Source organism: Camelus ferus, chromosome 32, assembly GCF_009834535.1.
Source record: "Camelus ferus isolate YT-003-E chromosome 32, BCGSAC_Cfer_1.0, whole genome shotgun sequence".
NCBI lineage: Eukaryota > Metazoa > Chordata > Mammalia > Artiodactyla > Camelidae > Camelus > Camelus ferus.
Genome location: NC_045727.1, coordinates 20,427,976 through 20,452,734, shown reverse-complemented (window position 1 = coordinate 20,452,734; position 24,759 = coordinate 20,427,976). Strand labels below are relative to the sequence as shown.

The 24,759-nt window shown below is 40.7% G+C and overlaps 1 protein-coding gene across 8 annotated transcripts in view; it reads left to right on the top strand.

Moving 5' to 3' along the window:
- ZNF268 (zinc finger protein 268) overlaps positions 1-24,759 on the top strand; it is a 32,562-nt gene that overhangs the window by 3,789 nt on the left and 4,014 nt on the right. For 3 of the 8 annotated variants that reach the window (XM_032472141.1, XM_032472138.1, XM_032472139.1), the window contains 4 exons: positions 1,443-1,643; positions 10,118-10,244; positions 10,536-10,622; positions 16,148-22,078. In XM_032472141.1, the coding sequence (XP_032328032.1) occupies positions 10,133-10,244; positions 10,536-10,622; positions 16,148-18,591 (2,643 nt within the window). In that variant the 5' untranslated portion in view covers positions 1,443-1,643; positions 10,118-10,132 and the 3' untranslated portion in view covers positions 18,592-22,078. Of the gene's footprint in view, positions 1-1,442; positions 1,644-10,117; positions 10,245-10,535; positions 10,623-13,597; positions 13,778-14,656; positions 14,701-16,147; positions 22,079-24,759 lie in introns of those variants that run through there. The other 5 variants (XR_004316765.1, XM_032472143.1, XM_032472144.1 and 2 more) reach the window with 4 other exon arrangements.

Here is a 24,759-nt window from a genome sequence, read left to right as displayed (position 1 = left end):
TTTTTTTTTTTTTTTTTTTACTGCTAACAGGGAGACTAGGTAAAGTTCAGTATGTCTTTGTAGCTCATTTTATCCGAAGAATACAGTTAAATACCACACATTAAGGTCAGTTAAAAAAAAGTATTGTCTCTTGTAGTTTTGTTTCCAGTCGGAAAAACAAATGTATCTGTTGACATTTATTTTCAACTTCAGGGATTGCCTGCCTCCTTTTGGGTCATGTGAAATATTTAGGTGATTTAAAAGTAGAAAATGTAAACGGTGCCTTCAGACAAGCCTCTGTCCCTCCTTCTCTGTTCTTCCCTCCCCTGGAGGTGACCGTTTTTCAGTTCCTGGTTCATCTTCTCAGGGATTCTTCTGTAAACAGAAGCAGACATACATGTACACACGCCCCCAACCTGACTCTATGCTAAGCCTCATAAGGAAGCCTTTTTCTGCCTCTGACCCCATGTCCCTTAGAGTCCAGTGTGCCTCGTCTTCCTTGTGTCTCTCCCGTTTGTACTTTGTGTATTTTGTTGTTAAAATGGTTTATGGAACGAGCTTCCTCTGGACCCTTCCCTCTGACCAACTCGTACTTCTGTCTCCTCCCTTTCTCTCCTTTCCCACGTTCTCCGAATCGCCATTCTCTCGTCTCCCTCTCTGCCCGGATCGCCTTTCTTGCTCCTGTGCTGAGCAGTTTCCCTCCCCTCCCGGCGGCTCTCCCTCACAGTGAAGACCCATCGTTCCTCCGACCTTCGTGTTCCTCGGGGACCCAGCACCCTTAGTGCCCTTAGCACCTTTGGGGACACTTCTCTTAGTCACTTGCAGCTCTGGGCTGACGGGCTCAGGTTCCCCTCGGGAGGCGCCCTCCTGTCGGGGGTGCCTACTTAGTGGTGACTTGGGGGACCTGCAGTGTGCTGGAGATCTGCCACCTGGGTCCGTTTGTCTGTTTGTGTCCATCTCTGGGCTTTTTCTTTTCCTCTTCTTGGAGGCCTCTTCTGTTTTTATTGGGAGATTCAAAAACGACCCTGATGCCCTGCTCTCCTCCAGCTCTCATCGTGTTAGCAATGAAAAGGCTCAGAGGTGAAGTGAATTGTTCTTGGATGTCAACTATCGAGAGAAGCAACCTGCTGGAACGCAGACTGACTGTCTCATTCAAAAGCTGTTCCTTGTGGTCTCCTGCCGACAGGAGGGCTGTTTGCTGCCTGAAGTTGTTGAAAGCTCAGGGGGGCTGCTGCACTTTCGGGACTTCTGGGGCCCTGTGCAGAGTCTGGGAGAGGGGGACTTGTCTGTGTGATGGGTCCCCTGTTTCCCTTCACCCTCACTTCTGCCCCTCAGCAGCACTGACCACAGTCTGCAGAACCCCCAGCCCAGCCTCGTGCGAGTATGTTCACCCACAAAGGGGACCAAGGCTGGGGCCCAGACGAAATGTGTTTGCTAAAGTGAGCTTGCTCTTGGGTCCACAGGTCCCACCTCTCCAGGAACGAGACAGTCCGTGCCGTGGGATTAGAAAGCTCCAAGGCAAGGAATCCATCCTGGGTCCTGGGACCCCTGACCAGAGGCCCGTCCCTGGAGGAGCCCGGCAGAGGCGCCAGAGTCCCAGGACAGAGCAGCTCCTCAAGTGGCTGTGTGTTTCTCAAGACCAGCCGAAAACCAGCGATTCTTGGGTGAGCTGCTTTTTTCTTTCCACATCTTGTCTGTGCCTTTTTTTGGTGGGGAGAGGGCTGGGGATTCTTAGGTGGGAGAGTTAAATTAACTTCGGATCTTGTGAGATCTGTTTCCTGGTTTCCCCAGACTCAATTTTCAGCTGCTTCTCCACTCCCCAGAATTACTCTTTTAATGGATATTGTTTTGTTTACAAAATGTATACTGTTTTTGCTGTGCATGCGTTTCTGTGTATGTGTGTGTCCTGCTATACTGCTTTTATTTCTCATCCTCGTAGACTCCCCAGCTTATCCTGCACTTGCCTCACAGTCTGCGCCGACTTTTTTTTTTATTTCTGCTTTTTTTCCTCTGCATTTTTTTTGGGGGGGGAGGGGGTAATTAGGTTTATTTATTTACTCATTATATTTTTTTAGTGGAGGTACTGAGGATGGAACCCAGGACCTCATGCGTGCTAGGCATGTGCTCTACTGCTGAGTCGCACCCTCCCCTGACTCCTCTGACTCTCAATTGTTGTTCTTTTCCATTTGAGCCATCCTGGCGTGGTGGGACCCCGTACGGCTTTGCTTCGCATTCCCTGCTGGCTAAAGAGGTGGACTCTCTTTTCTTGCGGTTTTTGGACATTTTGTTACCTTTTGTGGATGTTTTCTCTCTTACTGATTTAAAGGAGGTCTTCATATTCTGGAAGCTTATTAGTAATGCTGAATTTCAGGCCCCACCTCAGTCCTGTCATATCAGACCCCACATTTCAGCAGGATTCAGTGCTTCATGCACGTTGACGTTTAAAGCAAGCTCGGTATCAGATCCATATTCAAATTTTATGTGAGGTGCTTCCCTTACATCCAGTATTTTGTTAGGACAGTTTTCAAACATGCCACAGTTGAAGGACTTTACAGTGACCATCTGTATACTCATCACCTTTAACGTCTTACTACATACTTGCTTTATCGCGTGTTCCATCTTTCCTGTCCATCTGTGCATCTATTAACCCACCTGATTTTTGGTGCATTTCTTATATTTCAGACATCAGCATGCCTCCCTCTAAATACTTCACGATGCATAGCACTAACTCTTGTTCAGTATTTCCTTACAAGTTGGGTTTTTTTTTTCCTGTCTTGCCTTTTCATTCTATAAATGCTGGGGTTTTTTTTTCATCTTTTTTGGGGGGGTGGTAATTAGGTTTACTTATTTATATTTATTTATTTTATTTTTAATGGATGGACTGGAGATTGAACGCAGGACCTCATGCATGCAAAGCACACGCTAAGCACACGCTCTACCCTCCCTTCCAGTGCTGTCTTTTGATGAACAGCTATTTCTCATTTTAACTTTATTCGGTTTACACATTTTTTTGCTTTTATTATTAGTGCTTTTTCTAAGAACTCTTTTCTTACTCAGTGCTTATGAAGAAATTTTTCTTTGTTCACATTTACCATTCATATTTAGGTTCACAGACATCTAGAATTAATTTTTTTTTTTTTTTGGTGATTTAAGCGTCCAGATTTACTTTTTTCATAAAGTTGTCTAACTGCCCCAGTCTCACTGAAGTGGTTGACCTCTGCCTGTGACTCTGCAGTGCCACCGTGTCATACGTCAGGTGTCCATAAACCATACTTATGGTTTGGTTTCAGAATTCTTTATTCTGTTCCATTTCCTCCTCTTCTGTCCTTAGGCCAACGTCACACTGTCCTTATTTGGTAATGAGTCTTGCTATCCACATACTTCTAGTTCTGGGTGATTTTGAAAGCTGTCAGCAGTCACATGTGGGTCCTTGCGTAGACATGTGTTCTCAGAGCAGTTGGTTAAGTACCCAGGAGCAGGATTGCTGGGTTACATGGCGATACTATGGTTAGGTTTGTGAAAAACCATCCTCCAATGTGGCTGTGCAGTTGTGCATTCCCGCCAGCAGAGAGTGAGAACCCCTGTTGTTCCTTGCCCTGACCAGTGCTGGGGAGCATCAGGTTGTTAAAAATTTTGCCTAATCTAATAGATGTGAGGTGCTGTTTCATTGTGGTTTTCAGTTGCTTTTCCCTAATGGACAGCTAGTGTTACTGATTATCTTTTCACATGTGTTTTATTCTCTGTGGATCTTTGGTGAAGTATCTGCCCAGAGCTTTCCCCCATTTTTCAGCTAGGTGGTTTTCTTGTTACTGATCAAGAGTTCTTTGTTATCCTAGATTTCAGTCCCTCATAAAAAATGTGATTTGTAAATATTTTCTCCCCGTCTCTAGTTTGTCTTTTCATTTCCGTAATACCAACTTCCACAGGGCAAAATATTTTACCTTTGATAATGTTTATTTTCTTAAATTTTTAAAAAAGTCTTAAAATAATCTGCTTTTATTCAACAACTTTGTGGCTTACCAAGATTTGAATTTTCTAAAATGGGTTTTGCTTTTGGTTTTGTATCTAAAATCTCACTGCCCAAACCTAAGTGCTCAAATTAAAAAAAGAAACCTTCCTCTGAAACTTTTATAGTTTTAGCTTTGCATTTAAGTCTGTGACCCATTTTTAGTTAATTTTTGTATCAGGTGTGGGGTATGTGTTGAGGTTCACTTTTTTGCCTTTGGATGTGCAAGTCTGTGGTGTGCCAGCACCATTTGTTGAAAAGATTATCCTTTCTCCATTTGAATTGCTGGTGTCTTTGTAGGGGAAAAAAAAGAAATTCAAGAGACAGTGTTTATGTGGGTCTATTTCTAGGCTCTCTCTTGTGTTCTTTTGATCGTTGTGTCTAATCTTTCACCAGTACCCCCACCTGGATTGTGTAGGAAGTCTTAGAGTGCGCTAGTAGGGGTGTGGTACCTTTGTTCTTCAGAATTGTTTTGGCTACTCCGGTTTTTTGCTTTTCCATATTAATTATAGAAGAGCTTGTGGATAGCTACAAAAAAAAAAAAAAAGCTTGTAAGGACTTTGATTGGAATTTCATCGAATCTATGAAGCGAATTAGGGAGAATTTACATCTTAGCAATACTGAGTTTTCCAATCCACAAACACCCTGTACCTTTCCACTTTTTTAGATCTTTGATTTTTTTAAACCACTGTTTGTAGTTTTATGCATTCATGTTCTGCACTTGTATTTTCTTTTCTCATCTGCACCATTTTAAGTAACAGTTCAGTGGGTTTAAATACATTCATGAAGTTGGCAGTCATAACCACCACCCATCTCCACAGCACTCCTCCTCTTGTAAAACTGAAGCTCTGTACCCATTAAACAATAACTCCCAGTTTTCACGTTCCCACTCCCCGCCCCTGTAACCACCATCCTACTTTCTGTCTCTAGGATTTTGACTACTCTAGATAGTTCATGTAAGTGGACTCATACAGTAGTTGTCTTTTTGTGGCTGGCTTATTATTTGACATAATGTCCACAGGGTTAATGCATGTTATAGCACATTGCAGGACTTCCTTTTTAAGGCTGAACACTGATTCGTTGTATGTATCTACCACCGTTTGCTTATCCATTCATCCATCGATGGACACTTAGATTGCCTCTGTGTTTTAGCTACTGTGAATAATAATGCTGCTTCTGTGAATGTGGATGTACAGATATCTCTTTAAGACCCCACTTCCTTTGGGGATATACCCAGAAGTGGAATTGCTGGACCACATGGTAATTCTAATTTTTTATTTTTTGAGGAGCCACCATGCTGTTTTCCATAGCAACTACACCGTGTTGTATCCCCACCAACAATGCACAACTGTGCTACTTACTCCATATCCTCGCCAACCCTTGTGATTTTCAGCCTAACTGGTGTGAGGTGGAAAGCTCATTATAGTTTTGATTTGCATTTCCCTTATGATTAGTGATGTTCAGCATCTTCACGTGCTTATTGGCCACTTGTGTATCTTCTTTGGAGAAATGTCTATTCTGGTCCTCTGACCACTTTTGAATAGGTTGGCTTTTTTGGTTGAGTTTTGGTTCTCTGTATACCCCTGGCCTTCAAAACCAGATGTCCTGGGGTCTCCTCTTCCCAATGCTGGGACCCGAGCTGGGGAGCCTGATGTGGAGCTTAGAGCTCTCGCTCCTGTGGGAGGGCCTCTGCGACTTAACAAACCTTCAGCTTGTGGGTCGCCCACCCGAGAGGTATGGGGCCCGATTATATTGTGAGCACCCCCCTCCTACTGTCCTGCCATGATTCCCTCTTCATGTTTCCAGTTGCAAAAGATTTTTTTTGCTAGGTTCCAGTCTTTTTTCGATGGTTGTTTAGCATTCAGTTCTGGTTTTGTTGTAGTTGCGAGGAGAGGCAAGCTCGTGGTCCTACCTCTCCATCATCTTGACCGGAAATCCCTTTTTCAAGATTCTTTAGGCTCTTCAGGGTCCCTTAAGCTTTCATATGTATTTTAGTTTCTATGCATCACAGAAAACATCATTGGAATTTTATTAGGGACTGCATTGAGTTTGTAGATCATTTTGGGTAGTATTGACATGTTAGTAAGGAAAATAACATTTATGTTTATTTATGTCTCTTTAATTTCACTTAGTACTATTTTTAGTTTTCATTCTACAAGTCATTTAACTACATGGTTAAGTTACTACTTTGTGATGCAGTTTTAAATGGAATTGTTTTCATAATTTGCTTTTCAGATTATTATTAGTGTATAGAAATGGAACTGATTTTGGTCTGTTGACTTTGAATCCTGCTGTTTGCTGAATTCGTTTGTTGTAACTGGCTTTATATCTATCTATCTATCTATCTATCTATCTATCTATCTATATATATATATATATCTTTAAGGTTTTCTACAATAGGATCATTTTGTCCATGAACAGAGAGAATTTTACTCCGTGTTTCCTAAGCTGGATGCCTTTTATTTCTTCTTGTCCAATTGCTCTGGCTATAATTTCCAGCACTATGTTGAATAGAAATGGTAAAAGCAGGCATCCTTGCCTTGTTCCTAATCTTTGAGGAAAAGTTTTCAGTCTTTCACCATTGAGAATGCTATTCACTGAGTTTTTATTATCTAGACATACTTTCCTTCTATCCCTACTTTATTGAGTGTTTTTATCATGAAAAGTTGCTCAAATCTGTCAAATGCTTTTTCTTTGCATTAATTGAGATGGTCATTTTTTTTTTTAACTTCATTCTGTTAATGTGGTGTATTACACGGAGGGATTTTCAAATGTTGAGCCATCCTTGCATTCCAGGAATAAATCCCATTGGTCATGGTGTGTAATCTTCTTAATAAGCTGCTGAATTTGATGTGTTGTTGCTGTATTGAGGATTTTCGTATCTATTTCATAAGGAGTACTAGTCTTTAGTAGTTTCCTTGCAGTATCCTTGTCTGGCTTTGGTATCAGGGTAATCCTGGTCTTACAGAATGAATTAGGAAGTGTTCCCTCCTCTTTAGTTTTTTGTAAAAACTTGAGAAAGACCAGTGTTAGTACTTCTTTAAATGTTTGATAAAATTCACCAGTGAAGCCTTGGCTTTTCTATTTTTGGGAAATTTTTTTTACTACAGACTCATCTCCTAGTTATAGTTCCTTTCAAATTTTCTGTTTCTTTGTGATGTAATGTTGATTGAAAGGCAAATGGAATTTACCCATTTCAACTAGGTTATCCAGTTTCTTGGCACACAGTTTTTCATAGTCCTTTTAGATAATCATTTTTGAGTCTGAACTAATCATTACTAATTTCCCCACTGTTGTTTCTGATTTTAGTAATTCAGATCTTCTCTTTTTTCTTAGTCCATCTATCTGAAGGTTTATCAATTTTGTAGATCTCTTTAAAGAACTAAGCTTTGGTTTCATTGATTTTTTTCCCTATTTTTCTAGTCTCTATTTTGTTTATCTGTGTCTAATCTATATTATTTCCTTTCTGTTGCTATTTTTGTGTTTAGTTTGGTTTTTTTCCATTTCCTTAACTTGTAGAGTTAGATTGTTGATTTGAGATGTCTCTTGTTTTAAATACAATTATTTATAACTGTAAGCTTTCTCCTGAGCACTGCTTTTGCAGCATCCCATCAGTTTTGTTCTGTTTTGTTTTCATTCATGTCCAAGTGTTTACTAATTTCCATTTTGATTTCTTTGATCTGTTGGTTAAGACTGTGTTGTTTAATTTTTTTTTTAAAGTTTGTGTATTTTCCTTTTCCCCCACTTTTTTAGTGATGCTTAACTTAATCCTTTGTGGCCAGGGAAGATACTTTGTATAATATTTATCTTTTACATCTGTTGAGACTTAATTTGTGGCCTAACATTACGGTCTGTCCTGGAAAATATTTCATTGTACTTGAGAAGAATGTGTATGTTGTTGGTTAGAGTTTTCGGTATATGTCTGTTAGAACTAATGAGTTTATTTAAATTGTTTCCTTATTTTCTGTCTGATTGTTCCATCCATGTTTGAGAGTGGAATATTGAAGTTTCCTGTTATTATTAGAAAACTATTTCTTCCTTCAGTTCTGTCAGATTTTGCTTCATGTATTTTTACAATCTATTATTAGGTATAACTATTTGTAATTGTCAGTCTTCTTGCTGTATTAAAATGTAATAACCTGTCATTTCCTTCTTTGTCTCTTATAATCTCTTTTGATTTGTCTGATGTTAGTGTGGCCACCCCTGCTCTCTTTTGGTTACTGCTTGCATGGAATGTCTCTGTTCATCCTTTCATTTCCAGTCTTTTTGTGTCTTTGGGTCTAAAATGAGTTTCTTGTAGACAGCATATATTGGGTCATGTTTTTTAATCCATTCTTCCAAACTGTCTTTTCACTGCAGAGTTTAGCTGATTTACACTTATTGTAATTACTCATAAGGAGAGGTTTATTTCTGTCGTTTGCTCTTTGCTTTTTATATACCTTATAGCATTTTGGTCATTCAATTCCTGCATTACTGTCTTTTGTGATTAGTTGAATTATTGTAGTGGAATATCTAAATTCCTTTTTCATTTGCTTTCATGTAAGTTTTATAACTATTTTCTTTGTGGTTGCCATAGGAGTATATTTAACTTCCTAAAGTTATAGCATTCTGACTTGAATTTATACCAGCTTAACTCCAAAAACATGCAGACAGTATGCTCCTTTGGGGCTCTGCCCCACCCCTTTTGGTTGTTGACGTCACACAATTACATCTTTATACGTTGTGTGCTCCGAAACATAAAGCAATAGTTATTTCAAAAGCATTGGTCTTTTCTAATTATGTAGAAAAGAAAATGTAGAGTTACAAATCAAAATTAAAATAATAACTACCATTAATTATTGCCCAGATGTTACCTTTATTAGATGTTTCTTTAGGCAGCTTCAAGGTATTCTCTAGTGTCCTTTTTCATTTTTATTTTTTTAAAGGATGAGACAGATTTATAGAACGGTATCCAAGCACACATTTTGCTTGCTTTGTTTTTCATGAGGGGAAGGTAATTAGATTTATTCATTTATTTCTGTTTGGAGGAGGTACTGGGGATTGAAGCCAGGACGTCTTGAGTGCTGAGCATGCGCTCTGCCACTTGCGCTGTACTCCCCCTCTAGTGTCCTTTTGTTTCACCTGCGGCACTCCCTTGAGCATTTCTTGCAGAGCAAGTCTAGTGGTAGCAAACTTACTTTGTTTCTCTGGTGATGTCTTAATTTTACCTCACTTTTGAAGGACAGTTTTGTCAGGTGTAGGAGTCTTGGCTCACAGCTATTTTGTTTTAGCTCTTTGAGTGTATGGGTTCATTGCCTTTTGGTCTCTGATCTTCTGATGAGAAATCAGCTTATACTCTTACTGAGCAGCCCTTTTGTGTGACAAGTCATTTGTCTTCTGATGCTTTCATGGTTTTGCCTTTGTAGAAAATTTGATTATATCATGTCTGGGAGTCTGCTGAGCTTCTTGGATGTTTATATTCATGTCTTTCATCACATTTGAAATTTCATTTTCAAATTTGGTGTTGTCAGTTTTTGAAAATTTTAGCCATTCTAGGTGTGTATGATGTCTGGCCGTTTTAATTTGCAGCTCCTTAAGGATATATGATGTTGAGCATCGTGTCATGTGCTTATTTGCCATCGTGTATCTTCACGTTCAGATCTTTTGCTCCACAAAGTGGCGGCTACTTACAGCCATTGCCTTTTTTTATTCCGCCAAGTTTTCACAAGTCTTCTCTTCCATGGCAGCTCCTCCCGGCCCCGTCCTCAACTCAGTTGACACTTCTCGGCAGCGCTGCCCGTTCCTCTGTTCTGCCCATGTTCTCTGCAGGTTCTTTTATCTGAGCTTCTTTACTCCCTGTTGCATTTTTATGTATTTAAGTTTGCTTTCCTCTGCCATGCTGAACAACTCTTGCAGGCATGACTGCCTTGCATCCATTTTTATATCACCTGCACCTAATTGAATACCTGGCACATGGTATTTGCATTTGTTTAACGAAAGGTTAACTGATTTAATGCATATAGATGGAATGCTTTCAATAAATTTTTGCTTTTCTCACAAAACAACATGTAAAGAATGGCCACCCTTGGCAGCCTTTTGTTTATGAGAACTGAGTAAAATAATTTGACATTGGACGGGAATATGCTGTTCCAGGGACCACTGTCATTCATGGACGTGTTTGTGGACTTTACCTGGGAGGAGTGGCGGCTGCTGGACCCAGCTCAGAAGCACCTGTACAGGAGTGTGATGTTGGAGAACTATAACAACCTGGCGTCCCTGGGTGAGTGCTGCCTCCCTGGAAAGAGGGTATGGAATCTCCAGCGTCCCCTTCTTGGTTGCTGAGAGCCAGGGGACTTCTGTAAAATGTTTGGTGTTTCTGTGCTTGTATTTAGAGACCAGGTTTTCTTGCTCTCCCTTTGGCATCACATTATGCTGGCTGAATGGTGTTTACTGAGCCAGAGTGCCCAAGGGCAGCTTCACGGTGCTGCCTCTGAACCGAGTCTCCCCATTCTTGAGAATTCCTGGATCCTGGGCAATCTTGGCCAGGTTGTGTGTGATTTTCCACTCACAGGGCACCAGCACACCAAACCCAGTGCCATTTTCCAGTTGGAGCAAGAAGAGCTGTGGATGATGCAAATCCCAAGCCAGGGCCATGCAGGTGAGTGAGCAGGACACGGAGTGCTTTTCCTCCGTGCCCAGACCTGGGCTGAGTTCTGACGTGACGCTCCCTTCGGGTTTGTACTTCTGTCTCGTTTTAACTATCCTGTCTTCGTTACTCCCCTCTCTGGCCGTCTCAGCTTCCTTCTTACGTTCCCATGGTAATAGACTCATTTCATTATGCATTGAAGCAAGCGTTCCTTGTTTACGGCCCTCGGTATGACTTTCACACCCCTTCTCATTCCTATTTTTTTAAAAAAATGTCTTACGTTTATATTCAACAACCACAGTTCCAGTTTCCTTCTTCTTGGAACCTACTGATTAGGAGATACCACCCCTTCCGTGTCTCCTTGCTGACCACCTTGCCACCATGCTCTCCTGCCTGAGCTGCTCCCTGCCCTGTTACTCAGGTCACCCCACTGAGCCCCTCTCACACTGCATCACAAAGGGCTCACCCTCCTCATGGTTTACTGGCCCCTCTTGCTCTCCCCTCTGAGTCCAGAGGGGTCTTTTCTTATATTCTCCAGTTTCCTTGTATGTTGTAAGTTCAAAAGACTTCCATTCTGAAGGTTTAAGCTCTTTTTTTCTCAGTTGGTGACTGACAGCCCCGTCCCTCTTTCATCTGCCCTTTGGTACTGGATTCAGTCAGTGCCCAGGGCATCTTTTCTGCATGTGCCACCCCCTTATCTCACTTTCAGAAAGTGGAATTGGAATGTCTCTCCCACTGCCCCATCACTATATGGGAACGTCCTCTCATCTTTCTGATGGCTGGTTCCTCTGTGCTCCTGGCTTTTCTCCTGGCACTGGGGTGTCAGCTTAAATCTCCTTTGTACACACCTCTCTTCACTAGTCTTACCGTAATATGTTACTGTTTTGGTCCTTTAAAAAGAAGTCTTTTAAGGCCTCCATCTTCTCCATTCTCACCCAAGACGAGGTCAGTATTATTTCATTTCTTGATTGTTCTACTTGTTAGCCAGATTTATCCCTTTTACTCTTACACTCCTAGTTCACTTTGGTGTTACTGTCAGATGTTTCCCTCTGCACCTGTGTGTTCTGTCATGAGCATGAGCGAGTAAATCAGCAGTTAATCTTGTATCATTAGGATTGTTGCAGGTGCAATTTTTTTTTAATTAATATAAGTCAGCCTATTTAAGCAAAAGTGATTTATTACCATACATCGCAGAGCGTCCTGAAGTGGGGCATCTTTTAGGGGTAACTAAATCCCCAAAGGTCTCTCTCTGCCTTGTCATCTAAGTACGTCAGTATTTTCCTCAGATTTCCTCCCTCATGGTCATCAGATGGCTGTTACAGTTCCAGCCAACACCTGCCGCTATACCAGTGGCCAGTGGAGTAAGAAAGACTGTGTCTTCCCACATGACCCTGTTTATCAGGCAGTAAAATCTGTTTCAGGAAGCCCCGGCAGACTCCCTGTGTTCATTAGGCCGTGTTGTGATCACACACACTTGTCTAAAGGAGACTCTGGCAAGGGAAGTGGAAGCATCCCTGTTAGCTCAGGAGAAACATGCTTCACCTTCGAGGGGGCAGGTGTGGAGATGGGTCCCCATGTGCCCTCCTGAAGTGCATGGATGGCGGTGGGAAGCAAAGCCCAGGCTCAGCCAGCCCAGGAAGGGGCAGGAGAGCTGCTGGGTAGGCGGCACTGCCCTCCTCCATCTGCCTCCTTAGCCATGTCGCATCCAGTCGCACCCTTCCTTCCATCCACCCATCTTCGAAAACATTCTGTCACCCCTATTCTCATTCTTGTCCTGTGTTAGTGCAAGTCTAGGGTCACCATTGGTAATCAGACCTGGTGGTGGTTCTCTGTGGTCTGGGGATCGCTAACTAAAGGTAAGTGATCCACGTACGACCAACCAGACAGATGGAGCAGCAGAGAGAGGTGTGGGGTGGGTACAACAGGAACCCTGTTCTGGGAGAGCAGCAGCAGTGGGCACCACAGAGAAGTCTCTGGTTTGCAGTGCGTGGGGCCCCTGGTTGGGCAGACTGTGGCCTAGTGAGCCCTTGGTTCTGCTCTCTGAGCTTAATTTCCTTTTCCGCTGTCTCCTGTGGCTAAACTCAAGGTGAGCCATGGCCAGTAATAATGTTTAACACAGGCCTGAATCATGTTTGAATCGTCTGTAACCTTATGAACTCCTGCCTCCTGCTCTCTGGCTCTGCTGTTCCTTCCTTGTTTCTTAGTTTGTTGTGCTGCTCCTTGAGATACCAGCAGTGATCTCATTTTCTGCAGTTATTGAACTTTGCAGGTCTTCAGGGACAACACTGACAGGCAAACATTTGAGCAGGTCTGACTCGAGGGCACAGATTAATTACTCACTGGCCTGTGTTCTTCTTCTGGAAATAGTTCTGACTTTAAGACCATGTGATAGACAGTTATACTCCCTCTGAAGCCATTGTCATAGTCGAACAGGCTCATGTTCATTGCTCAGTGCATCCAAGGCGGGTACTGCCCCAGTTGGGAATCAGTGTTTGGGAAAATACAGTTTGGAGCTTGTGTGCAAAATGAATGAGCGTTCAGGTTTAGGACGTAGTGAAACTTGGAGTGTGGTGTTAAGATCCTGTGATGTGCTGTCTTCAAACCTGACTGCTGCTGTATTCTCTGAATACCCTTTTCTGTCCATTCCTTGGTCAGCAGGTTCCTTTGGGACATCTGGGCCGACTCTCCGCATTCTCTGTAGTCAGCCTCCAAATATTTGTCACTGTGCCTGAGGGCGTAGTCCTGTGTCTGGTTCCCTGTCCACTGTTACCTTTGCGTCGATGTTTAAACAGCATTCTGTCCACCTTGCCCCCTCTGTTTTTCATTCCCCCAGAGAAAAACCGTTTTCATCTCTCTTAGCTCTTTCTTCTGACATTTACCTCCATGCTTTCTGAATAACCAGCTTCTGCTACTGCACCTTCACTCTCTCCTCTAGTTACTCAGTAGGAAGGGTAGAGATTTAATTCTCTCTCATGCTCCTTCCTCAGACTCCCCAGGATACACACGCTGCCTGGTCCCAGACCCTCATCGTCCTAATCAGGTTGTTTCATACTTGTGGTTAGATCAGTCTTCAGTTTTTACGTCTTTACGACTGTAATTTCTGTTCACGGGTGAATCATGCAAGTGCACGATGGTTAGTTTTTGTTCATAAATCATTTTTTCCTTGAGTTGTTTTATTTGCCTGCCCACCTTCCTCTGTTCTCATTAATGTTTTTATAATTAGTTTAACAACAGATTCTTCTTCATATATCTGAATACTCTTTTGGTGTATTCAGCTCAATTGGTGATTCTGTCCATTTCACCCTCCTGGTGACAACACTCCTGTGTCGTTTGACTTGCTCCAGTGAAACCTAATTTTTCTCAAGACATGGCTGTACAATTATTACCCTGGAATCTCCTTTCAGATTTTATTGTCTATTTTCATTGTGTCATCTTTTTTCTTGGTTTGTTTTCACAATAGCTGCCTGTGAAAGGGTGCATTTGATATAAATTTTGAGACCTGTGCTCTGAAAATGTTTATACTTAACTCCTGAATGCTCTGTTTTCTCTCCTCTTGAGATGCTAATGAGAATTCAGATGCCATTCCAAATTTTGATCCATTCTGTGAGGTTTTTTTTTTTTTTCTGGACCCTTGACTAGCCACTGCTTGTTGTCAGTCACCGTCATCACAGCGATGCTCCTTGGGAGTCTGTTTCCATCTGCTTGGGCATCAGTGTAACTGCTCCCAAGAGGCCTGTGACTAGTCTGCAGCGTTTCTGCTGCTTCTCCTGGGCTGAGCGTGTTTGGCACGGAATAGGTATTCAACCACTGTTTGTTCAATGAAAATGATGCACAGAGATCCCCGCCCACCTCTTTATATTTTGCTCATTTTTCCTTGTGCCTTCTAAGGAAGGCATTATGCAAAATTTTACTTTTTATTTTTGTTTTTTTACTTTTTAAAAATTGAAGTGTAGTCAGTTTACAGTATTGTGTCAATTTCTCATGTACAGCATAATGTTTCAGTCATACATACACATAATTTGTTTTCATATTCTTTTTCATTATAGGTTACTAGAAGATATTGAATACAGTTCCCTGTGCTATATACAGCAGGACCTTGTTTATCTATTTTATATATAGTAGTTAGTACCTGTATATCTCAAACTCCCATTATATCCCTTCACCCTCCCTTTCCCTCTGGTAACCATAAGTTTTCTGTGTCTTTGAGTCTAATTCTGTTTTGTAAATAAGGTCATTTGTATCATATTTTAGATTCCAAATATAAGTGATATCATATGGTATTTTTCTTTCTCTTTTTGGCTTCCTTCATTTAGAATGATGGTCTCCAGGTCCATTTATGTTCTTGCAGTTGGCATTATTTTATTCTTTTTTATGGCTGAGTAGTATTCCGTTATATAAATAAACCACATCTTCTTTATCCAGTCGTCTGTTGATGGACATTTAAGTTGCTTTCATATGTTGGTTATGGTAAATAGTGCTGCTGTGAACATTTGGATGCATGTATCTTTTCGAATTAGAGTTCCCTCCTGATATATGCTCAGGAGTGGGGTTGCTGGATCATATGGTAAGTCTGTTTTTAGTTTCTTAAGGAGTCTCCATACTGTTTTCCATAGTGGCTGCAGCAAACTGCATTCCCAGCAGCAGTGTAGGAGGGTTCCATTTTCTCCACACCCTCTCCAGCATTTGTAGTTTATGGACTTTTTAATGATGGCCATTCTGACCTACGTGAGGTGATACCTCATTGTAGTTTTGATTTGCAATTCTCTGATAGTTAGCAATATTGAGCATTTTTCCATGTGTCTTTTGGCCATTAGTATGTCTTCATGGAGAAATGCTTCTTTTGGTCTTCTGCCCATTTTGGAATTGGGTTGTTTGTTTTTTTGTTATTAAGTTGTATAAGCTGTTTGTATATTGTGGAAATGAAGCCCTTGTCAGTCTCATCATTTGCAAATATTTTCTCCCTTGCCATAGGCTGTCTTTGAATTTTGTTTATGGTTTTCTTTGTAGTGGAAAAGCTTATAAGTTTAATTAAGTCCCAGTTTATTTTTGCTTTTTTTCTATTGCCTGGGTAGACTGCCCTAGGAGAACATTGTTAAGATATATGTCAGAAAATGTTTTGCCTGTGTTTTCTTCGGGAGGCTTACAGTGTCTTGTCTTATGTTGCAGTCTTTAAGCCACTTTGAGTGTATTTGTGTGTGTGGTGTGCGGGAGTGTCCTGGCTTCGCCGATTCATGTTCACCTGCCCAGCTTTCCCATCACCAGTCACTGAAGAGACTATCTTTCCTCCATTGTATGTTCTTTCCTTCTTTGAAGACCGTCTGTATTTATTGTCAGTTCCTTATGCCTATTTTCATGTTTCATTTTATTTTACCCAGAGCATAAGAGTTTGGGTATACTTACACTTTAGATTTTATTTCTATTCAGAACTGATACATGAAACTAAAAGGAAAACCTCACGACATGGCGTTTTTAAGGTCACTCTGTGCTATACTAGGATCATGTTACTATTTATGACATTTGAGTATTTTCCTCTCTAGATGAAGTCCAGGAAATTGATGATCATGTGGAATGGCATCAGGAAAGTCACGGCAAGCTGGGAAGCAGAGCAGAAAGCTACCAGTGTACTGCGTTTGGAAGACTATCTCTTCATAGTACAAATTATGTTTCTTCAAGACAAGAACTTCATAAATGTGTTACACATGGAAAGAGTTTGAAATATATAGATTTTAGTAGTAATTATGCTGGAAAATATCCCAATGGGTTTCATGATCTTAGGGAATCATTATCCCATTCTAAACATGAGCAAGCTGTTATTGGAAAAAAATACTGTGAAAATAGTGAATCTGGAAAAACTGTCAAAAGAGAGTCACAGCTCATATGCCAACAAATGCACGTGGCAGGAAAGCCCTTTGAATGCAGTTCCTGTAGGGAGGCCTTCAGCAGCAAGTCATGCCTTGTGGTGGATCAGCGAACTCCTGCAGAAGAAAACCTCTGCAGACGTAATGGATGTGGGAAAGACTTCAGCAGCAAGGCCTGCCTCGTTGTGCAGCAGAGAACTCACTCAGGAGAGACACTTCATGAGTGCAGTGAATGTGGGAAAACTTTCCGTTTCAGTTCACAACTCATCATACATCAGAGAATTCACACCGGGGAGAATCCCTGTGAATGCTGTGAATGTGGAAAAGTCTTTGGTAGGAAAGACCAGCTCATTTCACACCGGAGAACGCATTCAGGACAGAAACCCTATGGCTGTAATGAATGTGGGAAGGCTTTTGGTTTGAAGTCACAGCTCATGATACATCAGAGAACCCATACAGGAGAGAAACCCTATGAATGCAGTGAATGTCAGAAAGCCTTTAATACAAAGTCTAATCTTATGGTGCATCAGAGAACCCACTCGGGGGAGAAGCCCTATGGTTGTGGTGAGTGTGGGAAAACCTTTACCTTCAAGTCACAGCTCATTGTACACCAGGGGGCACACACTGGGGTAAAACCCTATGGATGTAATCAGTGTGGAAAAGCCTTCAGTTTGAGGTCACAGCTCATTGTACATCAGAGAAGTCACACGGGAGTGAAACCTTACGTATGCAGTGAATGTGGGAAAGCTTTCAGGAGCAAGTCCTACCTCATTATACACGTGAGGACTCACACAGGAGAGAAACTCCATGAATGCAGTGAATGTGGGAGAGCCTTCAGTTTCGGTTCACAACTCATCATACATCAGAGAACTCACACAGGGGAGACTCCCTATGAGTGCCGTGACTGTGGGAAAGCCTTCAGTCGGAAATACCAGCTCATTTCACACCAGAGAACTCATGCAGGGGAGAAGCCCTATGAATGCAGTGACTGTGGGAAAACTTTTGGTTTGAAGTCACAGCTCATGATACATCAGAGAACTCATACAGGAGAAAAACCCTTTGAATGCAGTGAATGTGGGAAAGCCTTCAATACAAAGTCTAACCTTATTGTACATCAGAGAACTCACACAGGAGAGAAACCGTATGGTTGTGATGAATGTGGGAAAGCTTTTACCTTCAAGTCACAGCTCATTGTACACCAGGGGGCACACACTGGGGTAAAACCTTATGGATGTAATCAGTGTGGGAAAGCCTTCAGTTTGAAGTCACAACTCATTGTACATCAGAGAAGTCACACGGGAGTGAAACCGTATGGGTGCAGTGAATGTGGGAAGGCTTTCAGGAGTAAGTCCTACCTCATTATACACATGAGGACTCACACAGGAGAGAAGCCGCACGAATGCCGTGAATGTGGGAAATCCTTCAGTTTCAATTCACAACTTATTGTGCATCAGAGAATTCACACAGGAGAAAACCCTTATGAATGTGGTGAATGTGGGAAGACGTTTAATAGAAAAGATCAGCTCATCTCTCATCAGAGAACTCATGCTGGGGAAAAACCTTATGGGTGCAGCGAATGTGGGAAAGCCTTTAGCAGCAAGTCCTACCTCATTATACACATGAGAACTCATTCAGGGGAGAAACCATATGAATGTCACAGATGTGGGAAAGCCTTCATTTGGAAGTCACTACTCATTGTACATGAGCGAACGCATGAAGGGGAAAACCCTTATAAGTGCAGTCAGTGTGAGAAATCCTTCAATGGAAAATTACGGCTCATTGTACATCAGAGGATGCACACAAGAGAGAAGCCCTATGAATGCAATGAGTGTGAAAAAGCCTTCATTAGGAAATCTCAGCTCATTGTGCATCAGAGGACTCATTCAGGGGAGAAACCGTATGGATGCAGTGACTGTGGGAAAGCCTTCTCTCAGAAGTCAATTCTCAGTGCACACCAGAGGACTCACACGGGAGAGAAACCCTGTAAGTGCACTGCCTGTGGCAAAGCCTTTTGTTGGAAATCACAGCTCATCATGCATCAGAGAATTCATGCAGATGAGAAATATGTTGGTGAGTTAAGTGTAAGAAACCATTTCTCAGGAAATTCCAGAAAATTCCTATAGAAGAGAAACTCTGTAAATGGAATCATCTCCGTACACCGGAAAACCCATCCTGAAGAGAAGCCTCGTGTGTTTACAGCACGTGGAAGAACATTCACAGAAAGCTGTTTCTTATGCACTCAGAAAACATCAGTACGTGTCACAGGAACCCTGTGAAATCTGTGAACCCTGTGAAAGTTATCAGGAGGAAGTCATACCTTTAATCTTATGCAGGTGAAGAAAAATACGAATGAAGTGAATGTCAGAAAGTAATTTTTTAGTATGCTAGCATTTACAAAGGGGAAATTCCATAATGGAGATGAATATGGAATACAATCTTTTGAAATTCATAATCTATTAACCAGTAGGATTTTAATGAGAAAAATATAAAACCATTGAATTTCAGGTATCAGAATCTCATGCCTTGGAGAAACCATGCTGTAAGTTAGGGAAATTCTTCATCTAGAAGTGATAAACTTGTAGCAGAATAGAGTATAATTCATACTATGTATGTCTGCATATATATATGAATGTTTCAAGTGGGGTAAATTCTCAGCAGGAAGGTTATATCACTATTACTTTGATTCATTCCTTTACAAGTAAGGGAAATTATGTTCCAGAGGTTCCAAACTTTTAGGAAAAGATTGGAGAAAATATTCAAGTATCAGTGATAGGCATGTTCATAATAGAACACAAAGATTTTTGAAAGTGTGTAAATAAATGTAATAATCAGGGTAACAGTAAGGACTACATCGTAAGACCTACGGGGATATGTAGGTGTTCTTTTCCTCTCTGTACTGTAGAATATGTTTTGTGTAGTTTGGCATTTTGCTTGTGAACACCACATTTGATAGAGAAATTAGCTAGATAAAAGTACTGCTTCTCAGGTATTTCTGCTCTGGACAGCAGCATTCTTATTAAGAAATACAACCTGTTACTATAACAATATGGCAGTGAAAATGCATCTCAGCACTTCCAGACTTTTCTGTTACTTTGTGCCCTTTGTAAGTGGGCCTGGCAACTACCTCTTCAGTTACATAATCAGTATAGTGCCTGCTTTATGTGGCTGTGTGCTGGAATCTGTTCTTTTGTTGCTGGTGAGAACACCATGGTTTTCATCAGGAGAGTCCACAGCGTGTGCAGTCATGATGGGATCCTCACTCACATGGCCCAGAGCTGGCTGAGATGCTCCAGGATTTACGTTTTTAATGGACTCCCTCAGTACAGAACAGCAAATGTAGCTTTTGTTCTCTGGTGGCATCTTGCTGCAGTTCTCAGTTAATTCCTTCTATGTAGATTACCCAGAGTAGCTTCCGTCACTGTCACTTTTTAATCCTGGTTCACCTCTCTTTCACTTTGACGTACCTGGTGTCCTCTCAGTACATTGAGTGGTGCTCCTACAATGTGCACCTGTAGCTGTAGACTCAGGGTGGTGGGAAATCATTCTGCTGATTGCTTATGTAGAGAGTCGGTGTTTTTTCACAACCACACCAGTTACCTTATGTGCATGAGCAGTAGTCTGGAAAGAGCTGGGACCCTGGAAAGTGGGTCAGGGCTACCTTGGAGGAATACGAGGATTCAAAACTGCAGGTATTTCTGAAACACCCACTGCTTTGTGCTCTTTACTTCAGCAGGGAATCCCGTTTCTTACCCATAGAAACTTTCTTTCTTGAAGGATGTACTTAATGATTTTCTGAATGCCTAATCCTTGTGTGCTTAGCTCATAATGCAGGATCCAGAGTCAAGACACCGGGGGTGGAGAACGTTGATTCACAGAAGGGAAGAAGAGTCTTGCATAAGCAAAGAGTTTCAGATACTTGCTACAGTTAAACCTGGAAAATACTGTGTATGTTGCCCAGGTATTGCTATCCCAAGGAAGATACATACACATATTAAAGAAAGAATGAACACATACTGTGTTTCCTCTTCCCAGAGCCAGTTAGTTTAAAGCTTGCTGTATTGTGTGATGCAGACCCACCTGCAGCCTTGCCCACTAGAAGCCAGAGATGTTAGCATAATGTTGAAGGTGTAAGTCAGATACTGTGTGAATGGATAATGCTGCATTGGGTCTGATCTTAAATGAAATGGAAAAGTTACCAGATAAATGAAACTTAGCAGAAATGAATAGGTCTGTAGCCAGTAAACAAAATAGAAAAGTTAAAAACAGTCTCTGGCTTGAAAATCTACCTTGTTCCTCTAACTCTGCCCCAGCCCCAGAGAGAAGGAGGTTCCAGCGATTTTCAGTAGGAGTAGATAATTTTCAGGAAAGCTAATTCTAACATTTTACAGTATTTCACAGAAAATAAGACATTTTGGAAAAAAATGATGAAGTCATTTGTGAACATATATTTAAAAATCCTAAATGGACTTACCACAAAAATGTATCTAATAATGTAGAGTTTTTATTTTTTAAAGTCATGATGTGTAGCAGGCCACTAGTAGTGAACCAAGTGTTTCTTCATGACTAACAGGATCGCTGCAATTTTTGTGATGTCTGTGTGCCCAGCTAAAAAGCTACATTTCTCCATCTTTGTTGTAGCTGAGTGTGATCACGCTATAAACTCTGAGCAACGAAATGGAAATAGAAGTTGCTGAGAGGGTATAATGGGAATGTTCTTCAGAAGGAAAACATACAGCTAGGGAGAGCTCTACCAGTGTCCTTTCATCTTTCCTCTTTTTAACATGCAACACATCAGACGTTTGGAGACTCAGTAGCCATTGTAAAACCATCTTAGAATTCTTCTTGAGGATGGAAGCCATCTGCTAGAGTTGAGTAGAGAAATAAGAGTGTCTGGGCTCTCTGGTGATAATGGTGTGGCTGTGTCAGCCCCAGACGACCAAATCTGGGCACCTTCTTACACAAAAGAGACACGAGCGATCTTGTTCAAGGCATTGTTTGTTTTGATTGGGAGGAGATTTGGTTCTGTCGTGTGAAGTGTAATCTGATCCTAGTTGAGACATATTAGGATGTTTGGAAGATTGAATTAGAAATTCTTTATGTAAAATTAACCACTATACCAGAAGTAAGCCATATGAGTGTCTCACTATGTGTAGGTAAATCATTTGATGGACTGTAATACCCATGGATGATTTTAAGTATTATTAAGTTAGAAATAGAAAGTAACTCCTTTAACTTTGTAGGGGGTATGTTTAAAAAATGGTCAAACTTCTTGTTAGTGGTAAAACAGATACATACCATGAAATTAAGAAAACTAAAGAATGCTTATGACTTTTATTGAGCATTGTAATGGCAGTTCTGGCCAATGTGTGATAACAAAAAGTTGTAAGGAATTGGGGGTTGGGACAGAAACAAAAGTCCTATTTTTTTGTAGATATGATTTTCATTTAGAAAAACCAACATAAACTACAGGCAGATATTTAAACTACAGGCTGTAACTCATAGACAGAGAATACAAACTTGTGGTTGCCAAGGGGGCGGGGGGTGGGAAGGGACAGACTGGGATTTCAAAATGTAGAATAGATAAACAAGATTATACTTTATAGCACAGGGAAATATACACAAGATCTTGTGGTAGCTCACAGCGAAAAAAATGTGACAATATATGTATGTTCATGTATAACTGAAAAATTGTGCTCTACACTGGAATTTGATACAACATTGTAAAATGACTGTAACTCAATAAAAAAAATGTTTAAAATCTCAAAAAAAAAAAAAAAAAACAACAAAAACCAAAACCTTACAGGCTGTAAGGCAAGGAGATGTTTCACACGGCTCCGAGAGCTTGCGGTTTGGCCTTGAGCACAAGCACATCCCTACAGTTCCTTCGTGCTCAGATCCCAGGCCCTGCTGAGGAAGACATCCTGCCCTCCAAATGTCTGAAGGCAGTTTTGTGCTAAATCAATCAGAAGTTGCGACAAAGCTCAGACAGCTGAAATACAGATCAGATTGATTCGGCCCCACCCTATCTCCCAGCCTGAGAGCTGACATTAGAACATATGTTCCCTTTTCTAGAAGTAAATGTATAATCAGAGGAAAGAAAATGATCAGAACATTGTAAAATGACTAACTCAATAAAAAATGTTAAACAAACAAAAAAACGAGAAAATGATCAGGAATGTGAATAATGGTAAAAGCAGTGTTTCACCAAAGACAGCCTTAAATGGGCATGCACATAACAGCAAAGCCTCAAGGTCATGCAAAGACAGAGCTGAAAGGAGAAATACAGTCTACCAATTTAGGTGGACACTTCAGCATTTATTTCTTGGTAACATGACTTAGAGACCAAACTCAGCAAGGCTATGGAAGGGTTGAATAATATCATCGGCAAACTAGACCTAGTGGACACGTCTAGAACAGCCAACAGCAGAAAACACATTGTTTTCCATTGCATGTGAGGCATTTGCCAATAGTTCATGTCTTGGCCCATTAATCTTAAAAATTTTTAAATAATTGAAATTGCACAAAATACGTTCAGACTATAATGCAGTTTAACAAGACTCAGTTGTGAAAAGAACAGGAAAATCTCAAAACACTTGGAAGTTAAGCAACCCAATTCCAAATAATTCATGGGTCTGAGAAATTACAAGAGAAATATGGAAAATATCTTAAAGTATTATTCTATAAAACATGCAAATTAAAATACAACAGACCAAAATTTCTGAGATGCAGAAAAATCAGTGCCTCAAGGGAAATTCATAGCACTAAAATGCTTATATTAAAAAAGAATGAAGGTCTCACATCAATAATTTAAACTCCTACCTTAAGAAACTAGAAAAAAGAGTAAAATAAGCCCAGTGTAAACAGGAGTGAAATAAAAAGACTAGAAACCAATGTAACAAAGAGTGGAAGGGAATAAAGAACACAGATTTGACAACTTTGATGAAATGGACTAAATTCTTGAAAGAAACCAACTAGCAAAGCTTACTCGAAGAAATAGGTAACCTGAAAGTTGCTACAGTTATAAAAGAAATTAAATTCACAGTTAAAAATCTCCCAACAAGAAAAAAATCCAGGCTCAGATCATCTCACTGGTGATTTCCGTGAACTTTTAAGAAAGAAAGAATGCCAATTCTATACAAACTGTCAGAAAATAGGTGACAGGTACTTCTTAACTCATATTATGAAGTCTGTGTTACACTGATTGTTTTTAAAAGATGTGATACTGACAGGTATATATAGAGTAGATAAACAGGATTATACTGTGTAGCACAGGGAAATATATACAAGATCCTGTGGTGGCCCACGGTGAAAAAGAATATGACAATGAATAAACATATGTTCATGTATGAAAAATTGTGCTCTACACTGGAAATGGGCACAACATTGTAAACTGACTATAACTTAGTAAAATAAAGTTAAAAAACCCCCGATGTTATCAAAAAACCTACAAATGTTCCTCATGAACATAGAGGTAAAAATCCTAAATAAAATGCTAGTTAATTTAATTCACCAGTATATAAAAGGGGTAATACGTGAAGGCAAATTGGAGTTTATCTTGGGACTGCAAAGCTGAGGTGGATTCAGTATTCAACCAGGGGTAGAAAGTAGCTTCCTCAGACTAATAAAGCACATCTGGAAAATGTCTATAGTTAATGTCATAATGGAGAAAAACTGAATAGCTCCCCCAAGATTGAGAACAAATCAAAGATGCTCACTGTTACCACTCCAATTCAACATTGTAGTGCAAGGTCTAGCTGACTGCATAAGGCAAGAAAAAGAGATTGAAAAGATACAGATCAGAAAGGAAGAACAACTTTATTCAGAGACAGCATGATTGCCTTCACTGAAACTTTTTAAAAACTTTACCAAAAAAAAAAAAAAAAAAAAAGCCACCGTAATACACATGTCAGTTTGGAAAGCTAGAAGAATATAAAATCAATATTCAAAAATCAGTTGTATTTTTACATACTTGCAAGAGACAACTGGAAATTTGATTAAAATGTACTACTATTTATGATCGTACCACAAAAACCCATGGAATATATGGTGAGAACAATGCAGAAGAGGTGACGATGGCCAGGGCAATGGGCGGACGTGCTGTGTTGGTGGAGTGGGAGGGTCAGTGCTGTTACAGCGTCAAGTGTTCCCCACGCGGATCTATAGACTCAATCCCATTCCAATCAAATTCCCAGGAGGGTTTGCTGTAAAAGTTGACAGGTGTGATACTGAGATTTACGTGGAACAGCAAAAGAACTAAATACAGCGGTGAACAGGGGAAACAAAGTTGCAAG